Source organism: Phoenix dactylifera, chromosome 12, assembly GCF_009389715.1.
Source record: "Phoenix dactylifera cultivar Barhee BC4 chromosome 12, palm_55x_up_171113_PBpolish2nd_filt_p, whole genome shotgun sequence".
Lineage (NCBI taxonomy): Eukaryota > Viridiplantae > Streptophyta > Magnoliopsida > Arecales > Arecaceae > Phoenix > Phoenix dactylifera.
Window position 1 is genome coordinate 3,612,082 of NC_052403.1, and position 27,929 is coordinate 3,640,010.

The 27,929-nt window shown below is 37.3% G+C and overlaps 1 protein-coding gene across 3 annotated transcripts in view; it reads left to right on the forward strand.

Moving 5' to 3' along the window:
* Positions 1 to 2,047: 2,047 nt before the first annotated feature.
* Positions 2,048 to 27,929, forward strand: part of LOC103704983 (regulation of nuclear pre-mRNA domain-containing protein 1A-like) — a 32,095-nt gene continuing 6,213 nt past the window's right edge. Inside the window, exons 1-7 of one of the 3 annotated variants that reach the window (XM_008788524.3) lie at positions 2,048 to 2,355; positions 17,133 to 17,263; positions 20,189 to 20,436; positions 21,650 to 21,802; positions 21,919 to 22,075; positions 24,046 to 24,185; positions 24,280 to 24,315. In XM_008788524.3, the coding sequence (XP_008786746.2) occupies positions 17,188 to 17,263; positions 20,189 to 20,436; positions 21,650 to 21,802; positions 21,919 to 22,075; positions 24,046 to 24,185; positions 24,280 to 24,315 (810 nt within the window). In that variant the 5' untranslated portion in view covers positions 2,048 to 2,355; positions 17,133 to 17,187. The remainder of the gene's footprint in view (positions 2,356 to 17,132; positions 17,264 to 20,188; positions 20,437 to 21,649; positions 21,803 to 21,918; positions 22,076 to 24,045; positions 24,186 to 24,279; positions 24,316 to 27,929) is intronic. The other 2 variants (XM_008788525.3, XM_026803829.2) reach the window with 2 other exon arrangements.

Consider the following 27,929-nt stretch of genomic DNA (forward strand, 5'->3'; position numbering starts at 1 on the left):
AGGTAATAAAAACCAATCTGGAAGTAGCCAAGTTGGATTACCTCCAATGATAGTTAACTGAATTACCTATATAGATTGACTGAAAGCCCTTTCCAAAACAAATCTATCCGAAGAGTGGATGTTAATATGTGTTTATTCCTAGCTAACGAAATGTGATAGGTAATATAGGCAAATTTGATGCATTGGAACTTAAAACAATTTTTAACTCTATTAGTTTTAAAGAAAATCAGGAAAGCTTTAAGTGGGGATTATGCCACAGTAATCTTAAGAGAAATGCCCGATAATCTGTATACCTAAATAGCTCTATGGCATTGAAAAAGCACACGGTAAACTAATTCCTCGACCAATAGGCACAGATCATAGAAGGGAGATATTTAGCCCTTTACATAGTAATCATTCCCACATTAGCTTCAATAGAAATAGGCAACTATGGAGTGAACCCTAATCCTTCACACCCACCATATCCCTCCTCTACAAAATCTGGTCAACAAATAAATTATAGATATCTTTCGCCCTAATTTTAGATGAACAACTTGAGCCCCACATCAGTTTGTCTCCCTCCTTGCTATTAGGCACCGCAATAGATAGCATTTAATCTATCAAATCAACTCCAAATAAATGGGCAACAAGAGAAGAATTCCGGCATCTATCATTAGCTTATATAAAGTCACTAACACATAGGCCTTGTATAGCATCATGATTCACCATAGCCGGCCATAAAGGTTCATGTGAGGCCGATGATGAAAAAAAATAGTCAAAACAAAGTCCACTTTTCATATTGCTTCATATTAAGTTTAAGAAAAAAACAAACTAACAAACATAATTTGACAAAGACGATAACTATTTATTGGACAAGGATGCTGACATAAAACTGATAATTATCTAAATAAATATCTAGTATGTCTCATCACGAGAGAAACCTAAGGGTAACATCCAAAATAAAATTGAAGATATCATACACATTAAATGTTCATACATTAGATGAACTGCATGTATAATGATGGAGATACATTAGTTATACTCAAAATGCCATTATCATACACAAATAATCAATCAATAAATCTTTATGGTCACGCAGAGTTAACGTGTTTATGCATACTGCATCAACATCCATAGTAAATACTAGCATGTAACTACCACATTTGCCACTCCCCACATGATGGTCGCCTTGCCATAAAAAAAACAAACATATATGCCAGTAAAACACAAGTACATGCAGTGGTCTACAGTCCTATAAAATCCCCAAGCAACCAGGTAACCAAAGCTAGACCATTATTAGCTCGGAACATCTGGGGCTCCCTCTCTGCTCAGGCAGCCTCTCAAATGGTGTTCTTTACTTGGGAGCCTCCACCTCTGAGTTTCCTCAAGGTCAACTTTGATGGGTCAATTGTGGATGGTGGCACGAGAGGAGATGCGGAATTTGTCATTCGCGATCCGCACTCCAGGATGGTGGCAGTGGGCGGCTGCCAATTATTTGACATTTTGGTTTCCGAAGCGAAGTTGAGGATTGCCTGGGCGAGCTTTCGACATGCGAGACGAGGACTACATGCCAGTTCAATTATCTTGGAGGGTGACTTGACCACAGTAATTAGGTGGATTCAGGGTGGTCCGAGAGGTGTAAGCTTGGACCAGCCCTTGCTATAGGACATCTGAATGATGACGAGGGGTGTAGAGGCCTTTTAGGCCAAGCATGTATTTAGAGAGGCCAACGAGGCTACCGATTGAGTGGCCGCTTATGTGGCTAACTATTTAGGAAGTACCCTGTGGTTTGGGGAGGAGGAGTTGCCTCGAGCTCTCCATGAGGTTGTCTTTTTTGATTTTATTGTGTGTCTTTGTACAGGCATACAACTAACTCGTTAAAGCAAAAAAAAAGAAAAAAAAAAAGAAAGAAGGAAAGAAAAAGCTAGACCGCTGCACATAGGCAATTGTTCTGACCCGGGCTCTTTTCCCCTCCTGGACCGGGTCTATTTGGTCTGCTTGACCCGGCCATCTTGAACCGGCTCTCTGCACCGCAAGCCAGATTTTATTGGACGTTGCGAATAACCCCAGGCCGCAGCGGAGCTCTGGCCGAAAGGGCGTCTCGTATTGGATGGCCTTGTAAAAACCCATCCCTTCGTCGCCTTCGTCCCTTCTCTCTCCTTTTAAGCAAGCGGGCGGGCGGGTGAGCGAGCGAGAGGAACAGAGGGGAACCCTATTCTCTCTTCTTGTATCGCCCCGAAGAGATTCTTGGACGCGTTCGCTCGTGGTCGTAGATCGGATCGTAGAGGCCTTTAGAGAAAGCGCCTTGGAGCGGCGGAAGCTTTGGATTGCATCTGTTCTTGTTGTTCTGCCCTAATTCCTTTTGCAAGAGGATAGGTATGAATTCTTTCTTAGGATTTTCTAGCCGTTTCTTGTTGTAGATTGGGACTCGTTATCCGGAATTCTCGAAATTTTGTTTTATATTTTACCGTTTGTTTTGATTGGGAGAAGAAGAAAGTAAAAAGGGCCCGTTTTTCTCTGTGGTCAATGTTTTCAAGAAGACTAGGGGGATGTTTGTAGCCTTATCTAGGATCCTGGACGCGATATGGAATTTGTTACCTTGGTATGGATCGAATCTCGATGCCCTGATTGAGAAGTAAATCATTGGTATGGGTTTCTTGATGCGCTTTGTGATGGACATTGGAGGGTATGATGATAACCTCTTTCTGGCTACTGGTTTACAGGCGGTGTACGTTGGCTGTTTTTTTTTAGTTATTAAATGCTAATGTTCTCAGATGATATATTTTGCTGTTGCTGCATGATTTTTATGCCACAGAAACCTCCAAGAAATTGTTTATGTCTCAAGAGTAAATTAGCGACCTTTAACTTGTAGTGCCTTCACTAGATGAAAAGGGATTTTCCATGCAAACCCCAATGTGTAGTGGTTCTAACTTCTATTGGGTTATAACCAATTGTATCTCATGATCTTATGGTCAAAGCCCTAATATCTATTGTTCAAGTGATGGGCTCTTTGTTTGATATGGGTAATGGAATATAGGTTATGACTCATATGAGTATGTTATGCCTGTAGGCCAGTTCCCTATTGTCCTGAAAATTTATTGTAACATGAAGAGGGACCTAAGATGAACATCTTGATTTTAACTGGGTTAATGTCACATTCACATCTTGAGGGCCTTTGTTTGTTTTGCACTTTTATTTTGGAGTAAACCAATGATTTTGATGCAATGACCTTGTTTGCTAAACCACTAGAGGAGTTTGAGGCGTAACGATGTTTGTGGTTGACTATACTAATGCTACTTAGGTGTTATGTGGGACAATTTATAGTTTGCATAGGGATTCTTTTAGGGTGTTATGGATGGGGAAAATGCTTTTTAAGTATTGCCTAGACAACCAGACAATTGTATCAGGGAACTCAATGAACTAGTTGTTTTTGGATAAGTAAGAAGCAGATTATCTAGGATGAAGTATGCAGGTGAATCATAAAAGATATCTCACCCTCTCACTGAGAATTTGGGGAGTGAGAGAGCATGATTTTGTTATCAGTCCCAGATGAAAAACTTTGGTTGGATGTTGGCATTTTTTTTTGAGTGTGACTAACAGAGTTGATAAAACATAAAGAACATTCATATTGAAAGCTAGTAGAGTTGATAGTCATGGTGGGCATCATCTTGTAAGCAAACATCGAGTTTAAAAGAGAAATGGGTCCATTCATCAATGAACTTTGAGTGGTGAACCTGACATTAGTAGTAAAATGTTCATGGTGGTTTGGTACCTAAATACCAAGGGAAGGTGGGCACATGAAGAGGGGTAATTAGATTTAGATGTTTTACATATGGAGGGTCTGAATTATCTACCTATTAGAACTATCACAACTTTCTCATAACAATTGTCTTTTTGAAAAGTTACACAATGTTTCGTTTTTGCAATCTGAAGTTGTCTGTCTTGTTCTTTTGTTATTGCTTCAAAGATAGTCTTTGGTGCAAGAGTGCTTTGTACTGAGAGGGGATTGAAGTGGCATGATACTTCTTTTGTATGAAGAAAATAGAGAAGGATTGTTGGCATAGATTTGTTTCATTTCTTGATCTTCTTTAGTGTCTGCATATGAAAAATCCTTCTACGTTTTGCTAGTGGAATATAAATCTTTTTCCCCCACAAGTAATATTTAGCCCATCTGTTTCATTAAAAATGTAGGCATATACTTGATTTGTGATCTTGAGGAAGATCCTTACATGTAATATCAGCATGTATATATTATTGTAATCCATATCGATTCATTCATAATCTTGAAGTTGGAACATTTTGCATTGTTTTAAGAGTTTGATTTAAGACAAAGGCGGTTGCATTAAATTCATGGGATTTATTACCTCGATAAGGAAGTTGGATTTTACTAATTGAATTAAAATGATTGATGGCAACCTTTTGCATGTCATTAGGCTTGAAATTAAGTCATTTGCTTGTTTTAAATGGGTTGTATGGTAGTATGTTGTTTGCATGACATTTGCAAATTACTATCTATTGGGTGTCTTTACAAGTCTTGCTTTCCCATCATTCAGTGTCTTTCCATTATTGTCTCTTAGGTATGCTCCTGATGCCACTTTGTACATCAAGAAAAGCCTGTGAGATGGATTGCTTAATGTTATAGGAGCTGTACATTAGCTTTTGATACATTTCGATTATTTTATTTGGTGACTTGATGGAAGGAAAATTACTACAAATAGAAAAAAATATTTCAAGCTCTAGTGCCAATGATCATGTCATCTATTAGCTGCCATTGTGTGTTCCTTGCCATGCTGGCATGTGTTATGCCATGTTGAATGAAAATTTTAAACTAGGTATGCTTGTTTCTTAAAAAATTAATATATATATATATATATATATATATATATATATATATATATATATATATATATATATATATATATATAATGATGTGTTTCTTGCCATGCTGGCATGTGTCATGCCATGTTGAAGGGAAAATTTTAAACTAGGCTGAGTATTCTTTTTACTTAACAATTTTAGATATAATTAAAATGTGTTTTGTTGACTCGTACTGGGTGCCAATATTGGCTTGGCATGGTACATGCTGTCTGTCACGAATTGGCATGGGATGGCATTTGAACTTCGAATCCAAATTTTTAAGGGCTTTAACGTAGTCATGGTGAGCTCTCATTGGAGGTAGATCAGCAAGTTCCTTATGCATGTGGAAGGGTATTTATCAATCTAGGGACCTTATATGTGATATTAGTTGTAAGATCAGAAGATGAATTATTATTAGATTTGGAAAGTAATTTCTTATGTCATTCTTTTGTTACACTTTCTGAGTATAGCTTTGGTTTAAGACATATAGGATTGCAAGGTAGACAATGGTATGGCTTCCCTGCCTGTAGTGAAATTTTAGTTACAACCTAGAATTGTCTCCACTTCTTGGTTACTTTTTGGGCTTACCTGTCATGAATTCAGTGATTGAAGTTGTTGGACATTAGAGAATAATTTTTTTTTTTTTTCAAAGAGTGATGGCATTCCACTTCTTTAGTGTATGATTTGGAAACTTTTGGTATTCTGAACAGTCTATCTTTCTTGCTTGTGATCATTAGGCATGTCATTGCATGTGATAATTATCGAAGTGGGTCAAACTTGGACTACATGAGTATTGCTACAAGAGGAAGGTTATGATGTCTCATACTAGTTTTCATAACAACTTTGGAAACTTAAGTGAGACATATTCGCCTATTCAACATCTGTAAGTGCACTATTTTGATTAGAACGGAATTACTATATACAAAGAAGGGGAAGTAGGATCTTATCTACTTTAACATTTTGTGGGATGTTTTATCAGGGACTAATGGTCCTAGAAGGTTTAGAGTTAGATTGTGGATAGAGTTACTTGGTGGCCATGTTGGGTGCTAATTGATGGCCTTAATTTTGTCTTTCTTTGGCACAATTTTGAGCTTGAATTGGATTTTTAGCTTTCTTTTCTTTTGTTGCTTTTGGTTTTTCGGAGGTCATCTTTCTTCTAATTGCTTCTTGGCATTAAGTTGACTATATTGGGTTTTACTATATTCTTGACCGTAAAATTATCATCTTCATTCTTCACAACTACCCTTGAAGTGAAAAGTTCATTTTGGAGGTCCCATTGTGTTTTTTTTGAAGCTTGAAGATCTTTATGGTATTTAGCTACATAGGTTTAAATATCCATACCTTTATCGAAGGAGAAATTTCTGAAAAGTCAAGAACCTTGACCATAAATTGAAAATGCTACTCTTCTATGTAAATAAAATGCTTAGAAGAGATGGATGAGAGATGATTTTACTGGGTGTTCTCTCTTCTTGAAGAAGAAACTATTATCATAAAGGGGAGGGTTTTCGAGGCATCTAGGTGCTTGGTTTATCCATGGTTTGTTGTGCCGGTATTGGGCATCAGACCGATTGCTCGGCGGCACGGGTTGGTATGGGGCCGCACCGTGCCAAGCTTGTACCAACACAGTAAAGGAAGCGGGGGAGAGGGGGAACGGGAGTGAGGAAAAGACAGAGAGAGAGAGAGAAGGGGGAGAGGGAGGGAGAGAGAAGGAGGCCGACGCCCGGGCAGGAGGCGGAGGCCACGACCGGGTCCTTTGTTTCGTTCGAAATAGGAGTCCGACCGCTTTTTAATTTTGCGATTTTGAAGGATGCCGACTTCACTTAAAAATTGCGAAATTAAAAAGCGGTCGGACCTTACTCCGAACAAAACAAGAGACTCGGCCGCGACCTCTGCCTCCACCTCTTGCTCGAGCGCTGGCCTCCGACAGCCCTCCGCCAGTCTCCGCCACCCTCCTCTCTCCCTCCCTCTTTCTCTCCCTCCCTCTTCTGCTCACTCTCTCCTTTCCTCTCTTTCTTTCTCATTCTCCCTCTCCGGCAACGAGTTTCGTTTCTGTTGTCAGAACCGTCTCGGTCTGCTGCAGGGACGGCTTGGTATGACCAGAACTGCCCGGTTCCGCCGACTCTAGGTTTATCCTTCTTTTGGTGGCAAGCTGGAATTACTATCGACTCTTCAACATTTGCATCTAAAGACTAGTTTAAGGGCATAGTGATTTGTCTTCCTACAATCCTGTAAATGAGTAGTATCTGGTCAAGTACATTGGCTTGGGATTGTTTCAAAAGGCTTTTCATTGTCTTGGTTTACCAAGGCAGCTCACTTAGTTGTCATTTATATGAGATATCAATAGTTCTATTCATTGAAAATGAAGTTGGGTGAAAACAGAGTGCAAAAAAAGAAATTAAAGAGGAGAAGGAATGGAAAAAATTCCTCTTCAACTCACTATGGTCCAAATTGATCCATGGGTTAGAGTAAAATTGAATAGCGAGAGTTGATTTAACAAATGCTAGAGATTCTAGATGACTTGAGGATCTTCAATGGTCAAATCTGAGGAACCTATTTCTTTCTATGAGTCCGTCTTTAGGGTCTTTCGTGGGATGGCCGTTAGTAGTCTATAGGTTTCTTTGGTGCCTTGAATTGGTTGTAAAGTCATAGATAATTAGATACTCTCTGTCGCTTTCAAACAACAAAAAGTTAACTTGTCCTTTCAGAATATGATGAGAGCAATTGATTTAGAGGAGTTACCGGTCCTAGTCAAAGAGGAACATCTAGAAGAAATGGTCTAGATTGAGTTAATGCCTGCAGAAAATGGTCCCTTCATAAAGTCCAATGTCTAGAAGTCAGGTGAATTAATTCATCATTCATGAAATGGGAATAATTGCTTGCTGGTAAAGTTCTAGAGGTTACATTTGTCATCTTTTCAGAAAGCATGGATACCTTTTCATTGAAGAGACTGCCAATGTCGGAACTTGTTCAATTGATGTTTCTTTCACTAATATAGGCTGCAGCTGAAGCTTTATGTTGCAAACTGAATTGTTGGCCGTTGGAGGCTTTGTTCTTCAAAATTGAATCGGCGGTCATCTCTTTTGGTAGAGATATCACTTCAAATCTTGATACTATTAAGCTTTTTATAAGACCTAGGATATACCCGATGCACATGTCATGATGGAGTGGAATGAATTATCTTTTATTTCAAGATGTTTAGAAAGAATTATTTTTTCATCTCAAGATATATGAGGCCTTTAGTGCATTTATCCAGATGCCCAGGGATTGAGATCTTAAGATTTAAATGATAGTAATGAGAAGAGCAAAGTACATGCATTGATTGAAAAGAAAAAAACAAAATAGATTATAGATGAAGTTCAAGGCATATTGGAAACCTACATTAGAATTTGTTAAGTGATGCATGGCTTGTTTATGTCTCTTTGGCTACCTTTATGAAGAGGAAAGTTAATTTTGAGAAACATATGATTAAGGGGCCTCAAGGCTTTTACAAAAACTACCAATCTGTAGAGCAATGGAAATATGGAATTATAAAACAAGGCTTTCCCACTTTCTATGAGCCTTAGGGTCTTCTGTGGTGATATTGATTTAAACTCATATCTCATGTGAATGCTTTATGTCTCAGAGATTTGGAGGGTAGTGATTTGCTATAACTAGTCTAGCTAGTTCCTTAGGACTACAGGTATGATATTGTAGAACATGTTTATCTTGTAATGACTAGTTTGAAGAGGGCAATGGTTAATAGATCAAATGGAGAACTAGGAGCAAGCACAATGGAAGGACCTTTTCTTTTTGAAGAATCATTGGAAGAACACAACCACGAGAAGAGTATAAGAGGAAAAAGAATCATATGCTTGCATTTTAAAGTTATGATGGAAGTTAGAGTTGAAATCAAGGTTTTCAATTTCAATATTGGAATCGGCAGCTTATTGGCACAAGCTGGGTTGGTACGGTATGCCTCTCTGCCACCAAGACATGGTATCTTATTGGATGTGAGATAGCAGCTGTACTATGTATCTGCGCGGCACTGTATCGATCCCTTGAATTGTATTGGTACCCTGCTGAGTTGGTATCATATGCCTATTACTAGGTGATATTGGTCGGTACAGAAAATCTTGGTTGAAATAATCTCTTGAGATCCACACTAAGCATAGGAAATCGCAAAATTCTACCAAAAATCATTGCTAAGCATACCCAATCACTGTACTTCCCTTTCTTCTATTCTCCTCCCATTCTTTTCTTTTGTGCCTTCTTGCTAGGGGTGTTAGATATTTTACAAACGTGTGCACACATTAACACTAGATTCATGCACGTACAATGCATGCGATTTTTTCAGATAAGAGAACATTAGATGGATGGGCTGGATAAGAAGGAATCCACCTATACATAAAGTCTAGTTAGAGAGAAGGGATTCCAACTCCAAAAGCCTCTCTCATTAAGTATATATAGAGATATGCTACGTGGGGCTGGCCTTTGCAAGGCGGCAGCCCCCCTTAAGGAGGCAAGTAAGAGGACTTTGGAGCTAGCTTGAACTCAAGTGAGAACGAAAGAAAAGGAAGAAGAAACTCAAACCAAGTTATCTCTGTTAATGCTTATCAAAACTCATCCCTATATAAGCCAACTAAAGTTACAATTTAGCTATCATGGGCCTACACTAAATTGAAACTTAATGCTGTTTTATGTTATACCATTGTTTGAACAAGTTGTACCTAGATGGCCCTCCCTTCTTGCACAACTATTTTCTGCAATCCAGTCCTGCTATCTTACTTTATTTTGAACTATCTTACAAAAGTAAGACACTTTCATGCTTGTAATTTTTTTCAATCTTCACTATGAAGACCTAAGGTAACACTAGACACTAGCAATACCCAAAATTATTTAATGTGAAAAGTTTGATAAATTAGATATTCACTAAATATTGCTATTTGTCAAAAACAACACTACATAAGATGATCCATGCCTAGATGCAAGAAACATTTGTTTGGTCATTGTCTGTCCTAAAAGCTATGTACCTTGGATTCTTTGTTGAACAAAGGAATTCCTACTAGTAATCAGATTGGATGATGGAATTAGCTCTCAACAAATGGTACCATGGTCAACATAGGTTTTTACACAAAGCGATTAAACCTAGTTAAGGAGTAAGATGGGATGTCAACAAGGCATCCCATTAGTCATTAGCCCCCAATTGACGCTGAAGATGGGTGGGTTGCAAGAACTGAAGGAGCTATTCAAACTTGAGGTATTAGGTCAAGTTCCACACTTCAATGGAAACAATCCCTCGAGTCAAGGTCCGCCTAATCGGTAGGGCGCCCAATTTTTTTTTGGTGGAGTATTTCAAGTTGATTTAATTGGTAATCACTCTTTTTAAACTTTTTCAAATTTGATATTTTTTTGACGCATTTTGATTTTTTTTGATCTATGATCCCTTTTTTGATCTATGATCCCATTCTTCTGGATCATGCTCTTCTAGACATAGGGCTGTGATTTCTAAATCTGGCTCTATCTTTTAAATCATATTATGTAGAGTGGCCACAAGTTCGTCTACGATGTATTGAAATTAAGGGTTCTGGTAGTATGCTGCAGATAGAGTTCGTTATTGTCTTAGTAAAATTGTACAAGTACCGGAGCAGTCTAATTTTTAATGTTCTTGCTTATCTGCTGGATAAAAGTCCTTGCACATCTGGTAGTCTTACCGCCGCTCAAGGATGTCGATATACTCATAGGCATATGTCAAATCCGCCTCCATGATCTGAATTTTTGCCCTCTCTATCATGTGATACAAGAAGCCTATTTGGGAGTATCTTTCGCTGTCCACATCTCGAAATACTTTATACAATGGTTTGATAGCCTTCACTATTACAACGGCCTGTTGTTAGAATGTCTGCCTCGTCACCAAGTCCTCGACAATGCTTCTTTCAGTGCTGACCCTCGCATATCTATTTTTCTGCCACTGGGGACTGACAAACATCTGACGTAGGGTTGCTTTTTTTTTCAAGAAGGCTATCAAGTGCAATGTAGTTGGTAGCAAACTATGTAACTCCTGGCCTTAAGATTTCTCCTCTTGCATACCTCATCAGTAAAAGGACCCTCATGTGGTTATAGATATAGGTTTGTGCTGTCTCCACTGTTTGCTGCACCCGACGATCTTCACAATGTCCATCAACATGAGGTTGATAAAATGTGCAGCACATAGGGTGCAGAAAATATGTGGCCGCCGTTCCATCAAGATCTCCTCGACAGCTTTATATTGTGGCCCATTATCAGTGATGATCTGCACGTCATTCTTCTCTCCTATTTGATCAATCACGTCCTCCATCAGTTTGAGGATGTACGTGGCGTTATGCACCTGATTAGAAGCATCAATCGACTTGTAAAAAAAGTCTTCGTATCACAATATGTCAGAAAGTTGATAATGCTCCATCTGGTAGGACCGGTCCAACCATCATACATCATCGTAAGTCCATATGTGGGCCACTTGCTTTGCATGAGGCAATTCATTTCTCTAACTCCTTATTACTATCAAGAAGCTCACCGTTGATGCTCTTCGAGCCTGAAGGATCTACACTGAAATCGACAATCTGTATATCATAAATAGCAGACCTATAGTACGTATTGTCTACACATTCACTGGGATGTGGTTGAAGTGGAACCGGGATCCAATAGCTCGCCACATATCTTTCTTCTTATCCTTTTTTAGCATTGAGTCAATCCTTTGCTGCTTCGAATCTTTACTGAAAAAGATATGTGGATCTAAATCATAGATTGCTACTCATGGTGGAATCTCTCTGGATGATTTTTTTGCTACCAAAAGTCTCCAGCATAGATACAATACGACCACCACCTCTGTTGATGGCCTCCTTGACTGAGGAGGTTCTTTTGAACTCTGGATTTGCCCTGCCGCTCGAAGAACTGGAGCCCGACTCCTAGTACGAGGGCCCAAATCGAGCCCTATGCCTGGCCACCTCATTCTGCTGCCACTGATCATCCAAGCTCGTCTGTATGGCAGTCTGGATCTCCCTAGTGATAGGAAAGTGGCTCTGCCTCTTGGCTTTCTAGCTTCGCTTTTTTCTTGGAAACCCTTTCCTTCGCTTCTCTGAAATTGGCGAAGTGCTTCTTCATTAGCTGCCAAACCTACTATTGGCATTTCTGATATATAGATACATTCGGATAACCACAAGCTAAGTGCTGCTTTAATCTTTAACCTGGTTATCCCTTCTTCCTTTAACTTTGTGTTGCACCACTTATACTTCTAATTGTGCCGATTCGAGAGTATTTGTCCACGATCCCAACTAATATCATGCTCTTGCTTCTTTTTTTCTTGATGGCTCTATTCCTACGGATTTATCAACTACGTCAGTTTATCAATTCTGTAAAAATAGCAAAATTAACTTATGATGAAGATAATATTTTTTATGTCAGAAAATACATCTGATTCATCTAATATATCATACTTATTTTTTATATTTTATTTATATATATTTTTAATATTTTTTAAATTTAAAAATATGTTTAAATATCGTAAATTCATAAAAATATGTTTTCTACTTCAGAAATTACTTCTAAATTATGTAATACATACTACTAATTTTTCATAATTTTTGGTATTATTTATATGTTTTTAATTATTTTTTGAATTTAAAAATAATTATTAAATATTAATATTTTAAAAAATAAATTTCAGCTCAGATCTACGAAGAACCCAATAATGGATGCTACATATATTTTTCTAAGCTCTTGGGCATGCATCAAAAGCTACTTCTCAATTTTTTAAATTTAAGCTTAGGCCACTGTGCGCATGATCGCATCAAAACTTAAATAAATAGACACCAAATTTTATCCTTAAATATGTTTCTAATTTTATAGTTTTTTAATTTTTATTTTTTTTAAATTTTTATCTGAAAATATATTTTTAATTTTAAAAATTATATGTAATTCAAAAATTAAAAAATCGTATCATTGTGTAAATCGTCCATAGATCTACATGTAATAAAATCAAGCCAAAATCGAAAATTTTGGCATGATCTTTTTTATTTTGCAATTTTCGAGCTATTTTTTCAAGCCCTCCTAAAAAAATAAGAAAATGAGATAAGAGAGAGGAAGTGCACCTTATTTAGGCTTGGATCTTTCTTTATCTCATTCACTCATTTTTTTGGAGGCTTGAAAAAATAGCTCTAAAATTACAAAATAAGAAAAGATCATGCCAAATTTTTTGATTTCAGCTTGATTTTATTACATGTTGTAGATCTATAGACGATCTAAATGATGACACAATTTTTTTTAATTTTTGGATTATATATAATTTTTAAAAATTAAAAATATATATTTGGATTAAAAAATAGAAAAAATAAAATAATAAAAATAATTGTAAAATCAGAAGCATATTTAGGGGCACGCTAGCTACTTTTCAGCAAAATTTGGTGTTCATTCATTCAAGTTTTGTTGCAATCATGAGCACAATGGCCTAGGCCTAAATTTAAAAAAATAAAAAATAAGTAGCTTTTGATACATATCCAAGGGCATAGAAAAATATATGTAGCATTCATTATTGGGTTCTACATGAATCTGAGCTGAAATTAATTTTTTAAAATATTAATATTTAATAATTATTTCTAAATTTTTAAAAATATAAATAATACCAAAAATTATGAAAAATTAGTAGTATGTATTATATAATTCAGAAAAAATAATTTCTAAAGTAAACATATTTTTTTTGAGTTTATGATATTTAAACATATTTTTAAATTTAAAAATTATTAAAAATATATATTAATAAGAAAAAAGAAGCCAAAGCATGACATTGGTTGGAATCATGGGAAAATGCTATCGGGTCGGCACCATTGAAAGTGCAAGTGGTGCAACATAGAGTTCAAGAAAGAAGTGATAACCAGGTTGAAGCAACACTTAGCTGGTGGTTATTCCAATGTATCTATGTGCCGAAAATACCAATAGAAGGTTTGGCAACTAATAAAAAAGCACTTCACCGATTTCAGAGCAGCGAAGGAGAGAATTTTCAAGAAGGCAAATGTGGAACGCCGAGTGGTAAAGCCATCTTCTTATCACTCTATGGAGTCAGAGGAGACGTCCGCTCTAGATGACGAGGAGACACAGATCCAGGCTGCCATGCAGGCGAGCCTGGATGACCAGTGATAACAGGATGAGGTGGCTAGGCATAAGGCTCGATTTGAGCCTTCATACTAGGAGTCGAGCTCTGTTTTTTTAGCAGCAGGGCAAATTTCGAGTTCAAAAGGATCTCCTCAGTCAGAGAGGCCGTCAGCAGAGGCGGTGGTCGTATTGTAACTATGCTGAAAACTTTTGGTAGCAAAAAGAAGTCATCCAGAGAGATTTCACCTGGAATAGTAATCTGTAATTTAGATCAATGCCTTTTTCAGCAAAAATTCGAATCCGCAGAGGGTTGACTTAATACTGAAGAAGACTAAGAAGAAGAATATGTGGCGAGCTATTGAATTCTGGTTCCACTTCAACTACATTCTAGCAAATATGACAGGCAATATGTACTATAGGTTTGCTATTTTCGATATACAGGCTGCCGGTCTCGGTATAGATCCTCCAGATCTGAAGAACATTTATGGTGAGCTTCTGGACAGTAATAAGAAGTTAGAGAAATGAATTGCCTTATACAAGAGCAAGTGACCCATATATGGACTGATGGTGATGCGTGATGGTTGGACCGGTCCTACTAGGCAGAGCATTGTCAACTTTCTGATGTATTGTGATACGAAGATTTTCTTTCATAAGTCTGTTGATGCTTCTAATCAGGTGCACGACGCCATGTATATCCTCAAACTGATGAAGGAGGTGGTTGATCAGGTAGGAGAAGAGAATGTTGTGCAGGTCATCACTGATAATGGGCCACAATATAAGGCCACCGGAGAGATCTTGATGGAGCGGCGACCACATATTTTTTGGACTTCACGTGCTGCACCTTGTATCGACTTCATGTTGATGGACATTACAAAGATTCGTAGGGTGCAATAGACAGTGGAGACAACCCAAACAATCACCACTTCACCAGATATATTTATAACCATACATGGGTCTTTTCACTGATGAGGAGGTATGCACGAGGAGAGATCTTGAAGTCAGAAGTTACACGGTTTGATACCAACTACATTGCATTTGATAGCCTTCTTGAGAAGAAAGCAACCTACGTTAGATGTTTGTCAGCCTCGGTGGTAGAAAATAGATATGTGAGGGCCGACACTAAAGGAAGCATTGTCGAGGAGTTGGTGACGAGGCAGGCATTCTGACAGCAGGCCACTACAATAATGAAGGCTATTAGACCATTGTATGAGGTGTTTCGGGCCGTGGATAGCGAGAGATACTCTCAGATGAGCTTCTTGTATCACATGATAAAGAGGGCAGAGATTAAGATCATGGAGGCGGATCCGACGTATGCTGATGCTTTATCCAAGTTTTGACAAACTTCAACTTTGCAAGATTATCAATCCAACTTTGAGCTCGTGGCCTATCTTGCTGATCATCTTTTTGAGAGTTTCCTAATTGGCTACTTTGCTTGTGGGCTAATCGATGTAATTCGAATTGATGTCCAAATGCTCCATCCTACATCTTGGCGTGCAACCATGCTAAAGCTTTCTTGCAAGAGAAGCTTAATCTTCATCACAGGAAATAACATGTGGATGGCACCACGAAGGCCTCTACTGACAACTTTACTACCACTACGGCACCTCCATTGGCTAAGCATATTTCATTGATGGAAGCTCGACAATGGCATGGAATTGGGTGCTTAATTATTGTGGTGCAAAATTTCTGCCAGGTCGCCATTGTAAAAATAGTCTTTTTGATGCCAATAGGTCCTACTATAATGATGGTGATGAGCTGATAGAAAAGAGAGAGGTCAAACATTATTGGGCATCTTCACCTTAAGAACAAGGTGAAACTAAGGAATGAAGATGCTAATGGATATCACGTGTCATGTAACATATTATGAGTATTGTGTTCTGTGAATGTTACTGCTACTGTGTAGTAGGTCTCAGTTAAGTTCTGAGTAGTGCCTGAAAGAGTCAAATTTAGTTGTTTGAGTTCTAGTGTGGAAATAATGGACTCATGGTTGGGTGGTCATCCAAAATATCTAATAGGTGAGTATCCTTAAGAGTGTATATTGTTGCATGCTGAATAGATGTTGATCCATCAAAGTCACCCCCAAAACTCCTATCCTGAATGGAGGTAATAGGAGGAAGATCCACCTCTAACAAATCACTAGCCTTCTCTTTTGTTATTCTTTCATAATAGAAGAAAAGTGAGTGTAGTTTGATCATGCCTTTAAATTAGGGGAACTCTTGTAAGTTGTGCACTTGGAATCTACATCTCAATCTTCGACAGTGATTTCATGAAATGAATTCACATTGTTAACCTGTTAGATGTCAAATACAACAACCTGTAGTGCAACTCTTCACCTTTCTTGTTTGATGCAAAATAATTCATAATCTCATGATACATGCTGCAACCATGTTAGAGTAATACCAAACCTCACCTATAGCTTTGAACATAAAAGAAGTGTTTAGCAATTCCAGTTCTCCCTTTTATAAATGCAACCCAACTACTTGGATACTTGAAGGGAAAAATATCACCTATGGCAAACACTACTTGTGTGGTTGTGTTAACGATGAAATATCACTGTATGTTTCAAAAAAATGCTGAAAATGTTTCAGATGGCTTTCAAGGAACTAGATAAAATCTAATAATATCTGTACTTTTAAAGTCAGGCCTATATCTTCTTTCTTGATGGAGTTTTTTTAGTATATGTCTCTTTTGTAGCCTTTGTTTTTATTTCATTAGTTGTCTTGTTTCTTCTCAATACTGAAAAACAGCAATCATGCTCTCCCCCTCTTTCAGTGTGATCTTCTTGCATTAGGTGAGTAATTGTCATTATGATTTAGTTCTTGGGACCTTCTTCTTGATGGAGTTTTTTTAGTATATGTCTCTTTTGTAGCCTATGTTTTTATTTCATTAGTTGTCTTGTTCTTCTCAATACTGCAAAATGGCAATCATGCTCTCCCCCTATTTCAGTGTGATCTTCTTGCATTAGGTGAGTAATTGTCATTATGATTTAGTTATTGGGATCCCCCCCTCCGCCCCCCTAAACATAAAGGGAAAAAAAACCAAATGCTATAATATTAATGGCCATAACCTGTATGCTTAGTTGCTTTCAGATTTCTTTCTTAAACAAAGGTTTTTATTTAGCAAGTTGATGGCATTTCTTTCTGTCTTTTACTGAAATGTTGATTTTCGACTTGCTACATGCTAACTTACATTTGCAGCTCGTGGGACAGGAATCTGGAAATTTCATGTGGACTTCCTAGTAAGAAAGGCAAAATGAACAACACTTTCAACAACCAAGTTTTAGCTGAAAAGCTATCTAAGCTGAACAATTCACAACAAAGCATTGAAAGTATCCTTTGCTTGAATTATTTTCATGTGTATGCACAATTTAGAGTTTGCTGCACCTAACTGAAAATTGCCAAAAAGAAAATGCTATAATGATTTATTGTGCTTAACAGATGTTACCAAAATAATATCATACCTTTCATGCAATATGCAGACTAGATGTCATGCTTCTATTTGTCAAATCGAGATCAAGCTTATTGTGGTGTATCATGCCATGTATAATCAGAAATTTTAAGTATAAGTATAAAACCCAATATGGGGTTGGAATCTATATGTGAAGCACCATGCATGTGGAATTGTGGATAAAACATAAACGTAGACAGAAAGTAGGGTTTAGGGAAGCAAGAATGCAAAATTCAGTTTCCTTCATTAAAATAGGTTTCATTGATGTTCTATGGTGGTCAGAGCAAAGAGAAGAAGAATACCAGCTACACCGATCAAGTTGCCAGCAGTTAACCAAGAAAGTCGTGCAAACAGGGTAGATACCTGAAACTCTGAGACATCGATTTTTACGTGCCTAATCCAAAGAGTTAGTGGAATCAATATCCTCTGGTTCAGAGTCTTCAAGAAAACATCACAAAGCCGTTCAAGACAATACCCTTTGACCTGCAGCTTAGCACCTAATTGAAGCGAAGTTTTTGTTTTTTTGTTTCTTTTTTTTGGCATTAACCCTGTCTTCTTGGACTGGCACTAGAGAAACAGAGTCTCGGATTGGAACAAGACAGACACAGTCCCACACATAACAGTAATTTCACTTTCTCCTGGGCAACCTGTTAGTCTTTGATCTGCTTTGGCCTTGATGGTTGTTGTCCAACTGAGATAAATGTACATGTTATGACTATCTTTTAATTTTGATGGCTATATTAACTGTTGATTAAACATATTGGTAGCTGCTCTTCTGAGAGATGAGGAGAATACATACATACTTTTGTATTAATAAGCCTGCACAATTATATTAAAAATGATTGCTTATGTTTATTGATATTTTAGATTAAAAATGATTACATTTGTTTCTTTTGCATCTGCACATATTTCACCTAAGTGCCTTTGCAATTATCCTTGCTAATTTTTGAAATAAAGCCAAGCTCGTTTCAACTGATATTCATGACTTATTGTGTTACTGTTGTATGAAGCTAACAAGATACTTGTTTCTATGACCATGTTGAAATTAGGAAAATGCCATTGTGGGGGTTATTGCTTGTGAAACCTAGCATATGCATCTGAAATAACTACGATCTATGATCTTTTCATCCTGTAAAATTGTATATATCACATTATGAATGTTAGTACTATACGAATATTAGTATATGCTGCCCAAAGTTGTATTGTTTTTTGCTAAGATGTGTTGTGTATATCAGCTGTCATAATTTTTTCATATTTTGTATATCTCTTGTAAAGCTACGAATTGTTGTTTTACATTTTAGATAACTCAACATTCATGAGGTGGTGCATGTCATATTCTAGAAGCGACTTAGATTGCCCAGAGTTCCAGCAATCTCTTGTTTGGATGCTTCATACAAATATTAATAACTTTTAATGCATGCTCCTTCTGTAAACATGAATCTGTCACCCGAAAGCTATTTTGGGTTGGGTCACCTGAAAACCACATTTATTCAAAAAATGTCTAAACAATTATTAAACCTCTGACCCTAATGGTTCGACTTTTCAAACCACCCTCTAGGTTGGACGTTCTGCTTGACTTGCTGACTCATTAATTAAGATTAAAAAGAAAATGCTGTCCCTACATTGCATATGCTTTTTTGTTCCTTCCTTTACTCTCTCTTGGCCGGACTTGAACACAACCATTGGTCCTAGGGTGCAATCGAGCTGAGTCGAGTCGAGTAGCTAGAGGCTTGAGCTCGACTTGATTTAAAATACTCAGGCTCGAAACTCGACTTGAGATTGATCAAACCTTAATATCCAAGCTTAAACCTGACTGATAGAAAAAAAGCAATATTTGAGATTGACTCGTCTCGACTCGAATATCAAGCGAGCCATACGAGCTTGAATTCGAGCCTTGGTCATAATTAAAAAAATATGTTTAAAACAAAATATAACAAAATATTATATTCTAAAATATTAAATTAATAATATATAATAAATAAAATATGATATTTAAAAATATATATACTCGACGAGGCTCGTGAGCCTTCGAGCCTAGTATTTTGCTACTTAAGCTCGACTCGAAAAGCTATTCGAGCTACTCGAGCTCGGTCATAGTCGAGCCGAGTCAAGCTTGGGTAGGTTGTGAGCTGCTTGGCTCATTTGCACCCCTAATTGGTCCCAAGGGGAGCACCATTACTTATTTGAAGAGGAAGCCGTTGCCATGGTTGAGAAGCCGCGGTGGTGGGAGAGAAAGATGCCATTGAAGGAGGGAGACCATCACCATGAGAGAGGATGTGAGCTCTTCTTGGATTCTTTCTCTTATGGATGTATCATGTGAGCGACCATGAAGGGGGATGGATCTCGTTTGATTAATTAAGATTTTAGGAAGGTAAGGTAGGGTGGATGGATTGAAGGGGAGAGAGATCTAGGAGGAAGATAAGTTGGTCGAGGCTTCAGAAAGAAGGCCTTATGAGGAAATCCTGAAAGGGTAATAGGAACGCCTCAACAGATTAGGGAAAATGTTGATCCACTTCCTTGATTGATGGGATTTGGGTGAGAGTGGTTGGCCGTCCAACTCCAGTTGACCCATGTTTGGACTGGTCAACTATGACTCTTCCATGACATTGGGTCAGGACGGATTAGCGGTTTCAAACATTGATTTAAGTTTCAAGATTTACTTATCATGCAATAACAACTATGGTCCTTGTTTGGCTGGGCTTAATAGTTTTCTTGTACCTTTCAGCCATTTCTCTTTTGTCAATGCAGCAAAATTGTTTTGGTTAGTTCTGCTTGTGTTTGTGAGTGTTTCTTAACTCTGGAACAGCATTGTCACATTGGTGTATTTTTCACCGGAAGAAAGCCAAAGAAGTTGTTGAGACATGGGAGAAACTGTTTAATAGCTCACCGAAAGAACAAAAAGTCTCTTTTCTGTATCTGGCAAATGATATTCTGCAGAACAGCAGGCGCAAGGGGAGTGAGTTCGTAAGTGAGTTTTGGAAGGTCCTACCTGGATGTTTGAAAACTGTATATGAGAATGGAGAAGACAATGGAAAGAAAGTGGTCATGAGATTAGTAAGTTCTCTACTTTCTTTTCCTTTAAGACCTTGGCATGATGTTCTCTATTGATTGCATATATAGCTGTAGATTGTATTTTTCTTTTGTTAAAGCAATCATTTTGCTTGCAGCCTTTCCTATGCAAATTTGCTTTTTCCTTTTTCCAGTTTTACGTTGTTTTATTTTATGCCATTTTTCTTTCTTTAATGATGTTTAGCAAATATTTTTTGGTTGACATCTTCACTTTTCTTGCCTATAAAGGTTACTTCCCTTAAACTTCAAGTGTTCTTTTTCTGAAGATTGGACTACACAAATATTTGATTTCCTTGACAATGTTGGCAATTTGGTGTAAAGATAGCTGAGATATAATAAAGTTAGAAATTTTGCATGAAATTGCTCACTTATCCTTGAACTCATGCCTTTTTTTCCCCTGAACACTCAGATGTTGATTTAGGTACATGATATATAACAGCTTCTGCCTTAAGCTGGGCACTTATCTTTAGAGAATAATCTGCAATCTTCTGTAATTGCCATGACATTTTAGGTTTATCAGACAGTTATAGTTCTTATTTTGTAATATGTATGTAATATGAAGTAGTTATCTTGATATAATAGCACACTTGATGTAGTTTATGAATAAGATAGCCGTTTATTTGGTTAGATTTAATTTTCTTTTTGCTCCCTTGTGTATAATTCTGATATGCTGTACTATCTTGCATAATAAACTCTTTCGTAATAGATATGGATACGTTGTTTCTATGCACAATTTACTCCAAGATCTTTATAGACAAAACCTTTTAAGGGAATGGATTGACTGAAGGTTTTATGCCGAACCACTGGAATGATTGTGACAAAAGAAAGCAGTCCCTGGATTTTTTTTTCAGTTCTTTAAATTTCAAAATATTCACAAATTTTAGTTTAATTGATCTTTATGCCAGAACATTTCCTATCTGAATTCTCACGTATAATCCTTGTTGCAGCTAAAAGCCATTCTTGACTAATTGAGGGTTTCCCCTAGTGTATTGACTGCTACCTCATCATTTAATATCTGCAAAGTAATGGTGTTTTATTTGTTTTTCTTTTATGGATTTCAATAAACAATGTTGCTTCTTTGTAGAAGAATGAGGAAAGAGACCATCATCCCTCCTAGGCAGCCCGATCTTTCTGCTAATTATTAACGAAATTATATGTTGAAACTTTGATCATCATCTTTTCTTTCCTTGATATTCAGGTAGAAATATGGGATGAAAGGAAAGTCTTTGGTTCTCGTGGACGAATCCTTAAAGATGATGTTCTTGGTAACACTTCTCCTTTGTTGGATAACAATGGAAAGAGTTCGAATCCCATAAAAGTAGTAAAGAAAGATACAAGTTCAATAAGAATTGTGAGTTATTAAAATTTTCCTTCTACATGGGTCCTTTTTCTGTTCCTTTTCATGGACTTCCATTCAAATAAGGTTTTAAATGCATAATTTATCATGGATGCTTGCTCAACATTTAGAAATTGGCTGTTGGAGGAATGCCTGAGAAGGTAGTAACTGCATATCAAGCTATACTCGATGAACATTTCAATGAAGATACTGCCTTAAATAAATGCAAAGCTGCTGCTTATCTTGTTGAGACGATGGAGAAGGATGTTAATGATGCCTGTGCTCAAGGTATAAACAATTCTTTAGAATCACTTTCAAAATCTTATAAATGTTGTGAATCTGGTGAAAACATGGACGTTAGCACTGTGCACTGTATATGATACATTGACATTGATCCTTTTGAGTTTTTTCATCGAATTACGATCATCATATGCTTAATTATCTAATGGCCTCTTATGCCGTCATTTCATAAACAAACTTATATGTATATCAGTAAGATATATTATATGTATGTTCATGTACACTTGCACACATACACAAAAGGAAGCACCTATCTACTAAGATTTAATACATTCTTCGGTTCTTTTGCCTTTTCCTGGAAGGTTGGAACCAGTCAACCTCTGCTGCTGGTAATGATTGAGAAAATTTTCTATGCAACTCTAGCCAGTGAAAACCCCACTTCCATTCATTTTCTATCTTACAGACAGTTTAGAACCATGCTTTTCTTTCGAATTACATGACTTAATATGCAAGTTAAAAGAGAACATAGTGAAATATTATGCTTTTCTGATTTATTTCTTGTCGAGCATAAGGAACTTATCTCTCTTTTAGTACTTATGCTGGAAAATCTTCTAGTCAAATTTACTATGAAGCTTTATGGTGCAAAACATCATTGCCAAGTTTTTTGAAACCTATTACTTTCTCTCCCATACTGGAACCTGCTCCCTCTTCGAGCTAATTAGGATCTGCTTCCGTCTCCCCTACTCATGAACCTAACCAATATGGACCAGCACAAGCCAACATGCAGAATACACAGGTACATATCCCATGCATTATGCCCATCTTGGTCAGCACGGTACATTTGACAACATAGATCAGCATGGCAGGATACTTGAATCCATGGAATGTCGTACCGTCCCGTACCGGTCGGTACGTACCGGTCCGGTCCTAGACCGGTACCGGAACGACAAAAAAACGGTATTTTCCGGTTTTTTATTCGAACCGGCCGGTACGGGTCGGCCGGTTCGCACCGGTACGATTTTTTTTTTTTTTGAACTACAGCGCCGCGCGCTGTGGTTTTTGAAACCACCGCGTACCGGCCGGTACAGTACCGGTACCGGCCGGTACGTACCGGACTGGACTGGTACCGTACTGGTCCGGCCGGCCACCGGTACACCGACCGGTACCGGTACGGCGGACCTTGCTTGAATCCATGGTTTATATACATATACAAATACAAATACATATGTGCGTATTTATATATGTGTATATATATTTTATTTATATGTATGTATATTTTATTTATGTGCATGCATGTATGCATGTATGTGTGTATGCATGCATGTATGTATAGCATAGTCCTATTCCTTGATGAGTTTTAAGCAATTTTCTTTTGAATGCTATTGTTGAATGAAACCTATAACTTTGTCATGAAGTGATGTCCTTTACAGAAAGACTTTTTGGGATGTGGAATATCATCGGTACAGCACTATTTGTTGAATTCTATTGGGATGTGCATTTAAATATCTTTGTTGGATTTTGTTGAGTACTCATCCAAGCCTAGTTGTAAAGATCTTTAAATTATTAAAGATACTTGGTTTATTGTAAACTTTTTGTGAAAGCCTTTTCCCCCATTTTATAGTGTCGATCAAATAATTGTTTATTTAGTTTATGATAAGATATATTATTGTTGAAGAATTACATTTGAAAAATTTTCTAAAAGTTTCTTAATAGGTTGTTGTATTCTACCTCATCAAGATGTTCTAGTATTTTTTTTAATTTATTAAGTTTTAATTTCTAAGTTTTCCTAAAGTTGAGAGGACGAATTTTTTTCTTCTGTCAAAATAAACTTTGTATACACATTGCTGGGATGGTGAGATATGAACCCATGGTCGAAAATACATACTGACATTTGACTATGTCCAATTGTTTTACTGGTTCTCCATTTATACATCCGCTTTTAACATCGTAAGGAATTGTTTCCATTTTTCATCCTCTTGATTCTGGTTTTTCCTTATTTAAGTGCTTTTCTTGTTCAGGTAATCAACAAGGATCACCATTGATAAATGACCTTCAGGAGCAGGAAACCATTCTAAAGCAATGCACTGAGCAACTTGAAAGTGTCAAATTGGCTAGATCATCCTTGATTGCTCTGCTAAAGGAAGCACTTAAAGAACAGGTCTTGATTCCGTGTTAACTGTTAAACAAGCAGTATCTATATTTGAACACTGAGATTTTGTGATTTTTATACATTCTTATTGGACTTATTTCAGGAATCAAAGCTGGAGCTTGTCCGCACTCAAATACAAGTAAGTATTAGTGTTCTCCCACGAGAGCTATTTTGAGGCTGTACTGTTTCCATGGAATCCCACTCCAATGGGGGATATCTAAATCATACTACCAGTTAAAAATCACTTCTTTTTATGTTTTTTTTCCGAAAATGATATCATGTAAGAAGCATATCTTTCTGGATCATTTTTGAGCATTTTGTTGCAGTGTGACATTGTATTTTTTAACGCAATTAGACTTTTGATGTTCTAATATAGATTAGGTTTAGGGGTAATAGGCTGAGAACCAATTAGATGTGGATTGGTCTTAGCATTCCATATCCATGCTTATTTTTGTTCAATAAATACGTATACAAATACCCTGATATTTAATGGATATTAAAGTGTTTGTATTCATTTTTTTTAAAAAAAATAGATGCTGGTATGAATAAGATATTAGTCAATTTCATTTTTATCAAAAATAGATACATATACAAGTTGAATATTAGTTATATATCCGTATAAATGGGTATGAATATGAATCCGTTATTAGACTGGATACAGTTGGCATACAAGTAATGTGTATAAGACAAAGAGATCAATAAAATAACTTATAGAATTCGAAACATATGAAAATTTTTGAAAAAAAAGGAAAAGAAGCATAAGAAATGAGTTGCTATGTCAACTTTTGACCTTCAGGGACCTGATACATATTACGTAATAGATAATTTCTCTTATTTTTTTATATAAATATATCAATAAACTTTAAGTTTGTCTTACCATGACATATTGCACCCCCCACACCACCCCGCCCCCGCCCCCCCCCCCCCCCCAAAATGTCATCTCCCACCTTAAGGGTCCATCAGTAGTATCATCCCACCTTCAGTTATCAGTCTATTAGCATCTCTGACTTTTTTTTATCCATTATTCCCTTTACCTATGGACCCAACTGGACCTGGACTCTATCCATATTCTATCCATGCTCAACCCATAAACCCAATGGGTCTTATAATTTTACATCAACTAAAACCTGACATGATTGATGGATGTGTAAGGTCTGGGTCAACATTTAGAACCAAACCTCCGAATATACCCGTGTCGAGTGGTACCAAGACAACATTTAGAACCAAACCTCCTAATATACCCATGTTGTGTGGTACCAAGACCCTGATTGATGGCACTCCTACCCGCTCTCTGGTGCCATTGACCATCCCCTTCCCCAGCTTGAGGTTACCTATTTTTCTCTATGGCTTCAAGCCTCCATGGTCCTATTGGCAAAAAGAAATCTCAAAGCAATGGTTCTATATGGTCATTTAGTATCTTTTTTAATTTTTTCTTTTGAAAGAATAACTTAGTAAAGCCTTAGTTCAATTCATTTTATTGGTTGTTTGTCGAATTAATCTGTAACATTCATAGTATTTTAGTTGATTTTTTAGTCAGTAAGAACTGACATCAATCATTATTCTGCCCTATTTTCAAGTATTTTAATGCGAGAAATCATTTCAGATTTAGTATTCAAAGAAAAATAAATGTACCATAATTTTTGCATTTGTTGCTTACACAATTTTATTGTATAACTATGTCATGTTATTTTTGATTTAGTCTTTAATGGGGTGAATATCCGGTTTGGTTGTGATAACTGTCTTTTTTTTTCAATTTTTTGATGCCTTCAAACATGCGAGATCTACAACCCTATTGTGAGACCTAGATTCATAGTGGTGAGAGACTACTCTCTTTGTTTTTTTTCCAATAAAGAAAAACCAATAAACCATTAAATAAGCCTTCACCTTGTCATATCATTCTAAACCCCTAGTTGATTTTCCCTAGGTTGTACTACATCACTATACAATTTACTTTTCACCTATATTCATCAAGAATAGGTTTAGTGATCAAACTCGCATCATAAATAAAGCTGTCAAACAATGTCGGCAGAAGTGGTACTGGGCATCGTATCGGTTGCTCGGCAGGATGAGTCAGTACGGACTCGCGCTGTGCTGTGGCGGGCCCGTACCGACATAAAGAGGAGGTGGGGGAGAGGAAAAGAGAGAGAAGGGGGAGAGGGAGGTCGGCGGAGGCCGGCGAAGGGCCGTTGAAGGCCGGCGACCCAGGTAGGAGGCGGAGGAAACCTTTGCGGTCGAAAAACAGGGCGGGTTCCCTTTTCGTTCGAAACAAAGGTCCAACCCTTTTTTTATTTTGCGATTTTAAGTGAAGTCGGCAAATCGCTTGCCTACTTTACTTAAAAATCGCAAAATAAAAATAGGGTCAGACCCTTGTTTCAAACGAAACAGGGGACTTGCCCTGTTTTCTGGCTGCGGAGCCTGGAGGAGCATCCTCCGTGCAGCTTGCCGGCCTCTGTCGGCCCTTCGTCGATCGGCCTACACCTCCCTCTCTCTTTCTTTCCCTCTCCCTCCCTCCCCTGCCTCCTCTCTTTTTTTCTCTTTCCTTCTCCTTCCCCCCTCCAACAATGGATTTTGTTTCCGTTGCCGGAACCGTGCCGATCAGCTACTAGGACGGCTCGAAACTGCCCAGCTCGGGATGGTTCCATTGACCCTGCTGTCAAAGAAGTGCATATAATTGGCCATGTGAGGACTGCGATGACATTGTAATTGTATCAACACCATACCTCTCAAGCTAGAGCATAGATATTTGTGTTGCTTGAGTTGGATCTTTTATAGCAAAAACAATGAAGCGCCTTTGCTTTGTGAAACCAACAGGGGAAGGGATATTTGATTGTTGGCTGTAATACCAAGATGTACAGTAATTATAATAGAAATATAGTATACCAGCATATCACTTAAGTTCAGAAAATAAAGTGCACAACTATGGGTCATGTGATGCTGGTCATTGCATAATAGACAAAACATGACCATCGCTTGCTCATCTATGTTGCCATGTATTTCCCAAAACAAGTATAATATGTCCAAGTAGGTCTTGTCTAGTGGGCAAAGTTCATTATTCCTAGTAGGTTAATTAACTAGTCAAATTGGTATGAATGGAAGAGGAGTTAAAAATAGAACTTGAGAGAATATTTGTCAATTATGTAAAGATATTCTCTTCTTTAGTAAATACACCCTTTGTTACTTGGAAAAGACTCTCCAAGTAATATTTTAGATAGATAAGCATGACACGTACATGAATGAAGAATGTGAATACTTTACTAGTTATGATAATGACACGTACATAATCCCTCACCCTTGAATCAATCATGCATATCTACAATCAATCAGATAACCATTTTCGAGTTAGAATGTTTGATGGATTATTGGAATGTTATGAACACCTTGTCACGAGTTAATCTATTTTTTTAAAAGATATTACAGATTTGTTTTTTCATTCCCATAGATTTGAATTGTAGAAATTTTTTGTTTTATTGTGAGAAAACTATGGAGTGCTTATGGAAAGCTAAATTCTTAATGTTTATATCCGTAAAAAATATTAAGTAGTTTGATCTTTAGGCTCCTTCCTAGCTAGGCCTTTAAGAGGGTCATCAGATAGGACTATTGAGGTTGTTCGTTACATCTCAACTCAATTCAACTAAGCCTTAATCCCAAACTAGTTGGGGTTGGCTATATCGATCATTTTCCTCCATTCCACTCCGTTTAGCGCCACTCTTACTGAAAGATGTAGTGATGTAAAGTCTTTCCTCACTATTTCAT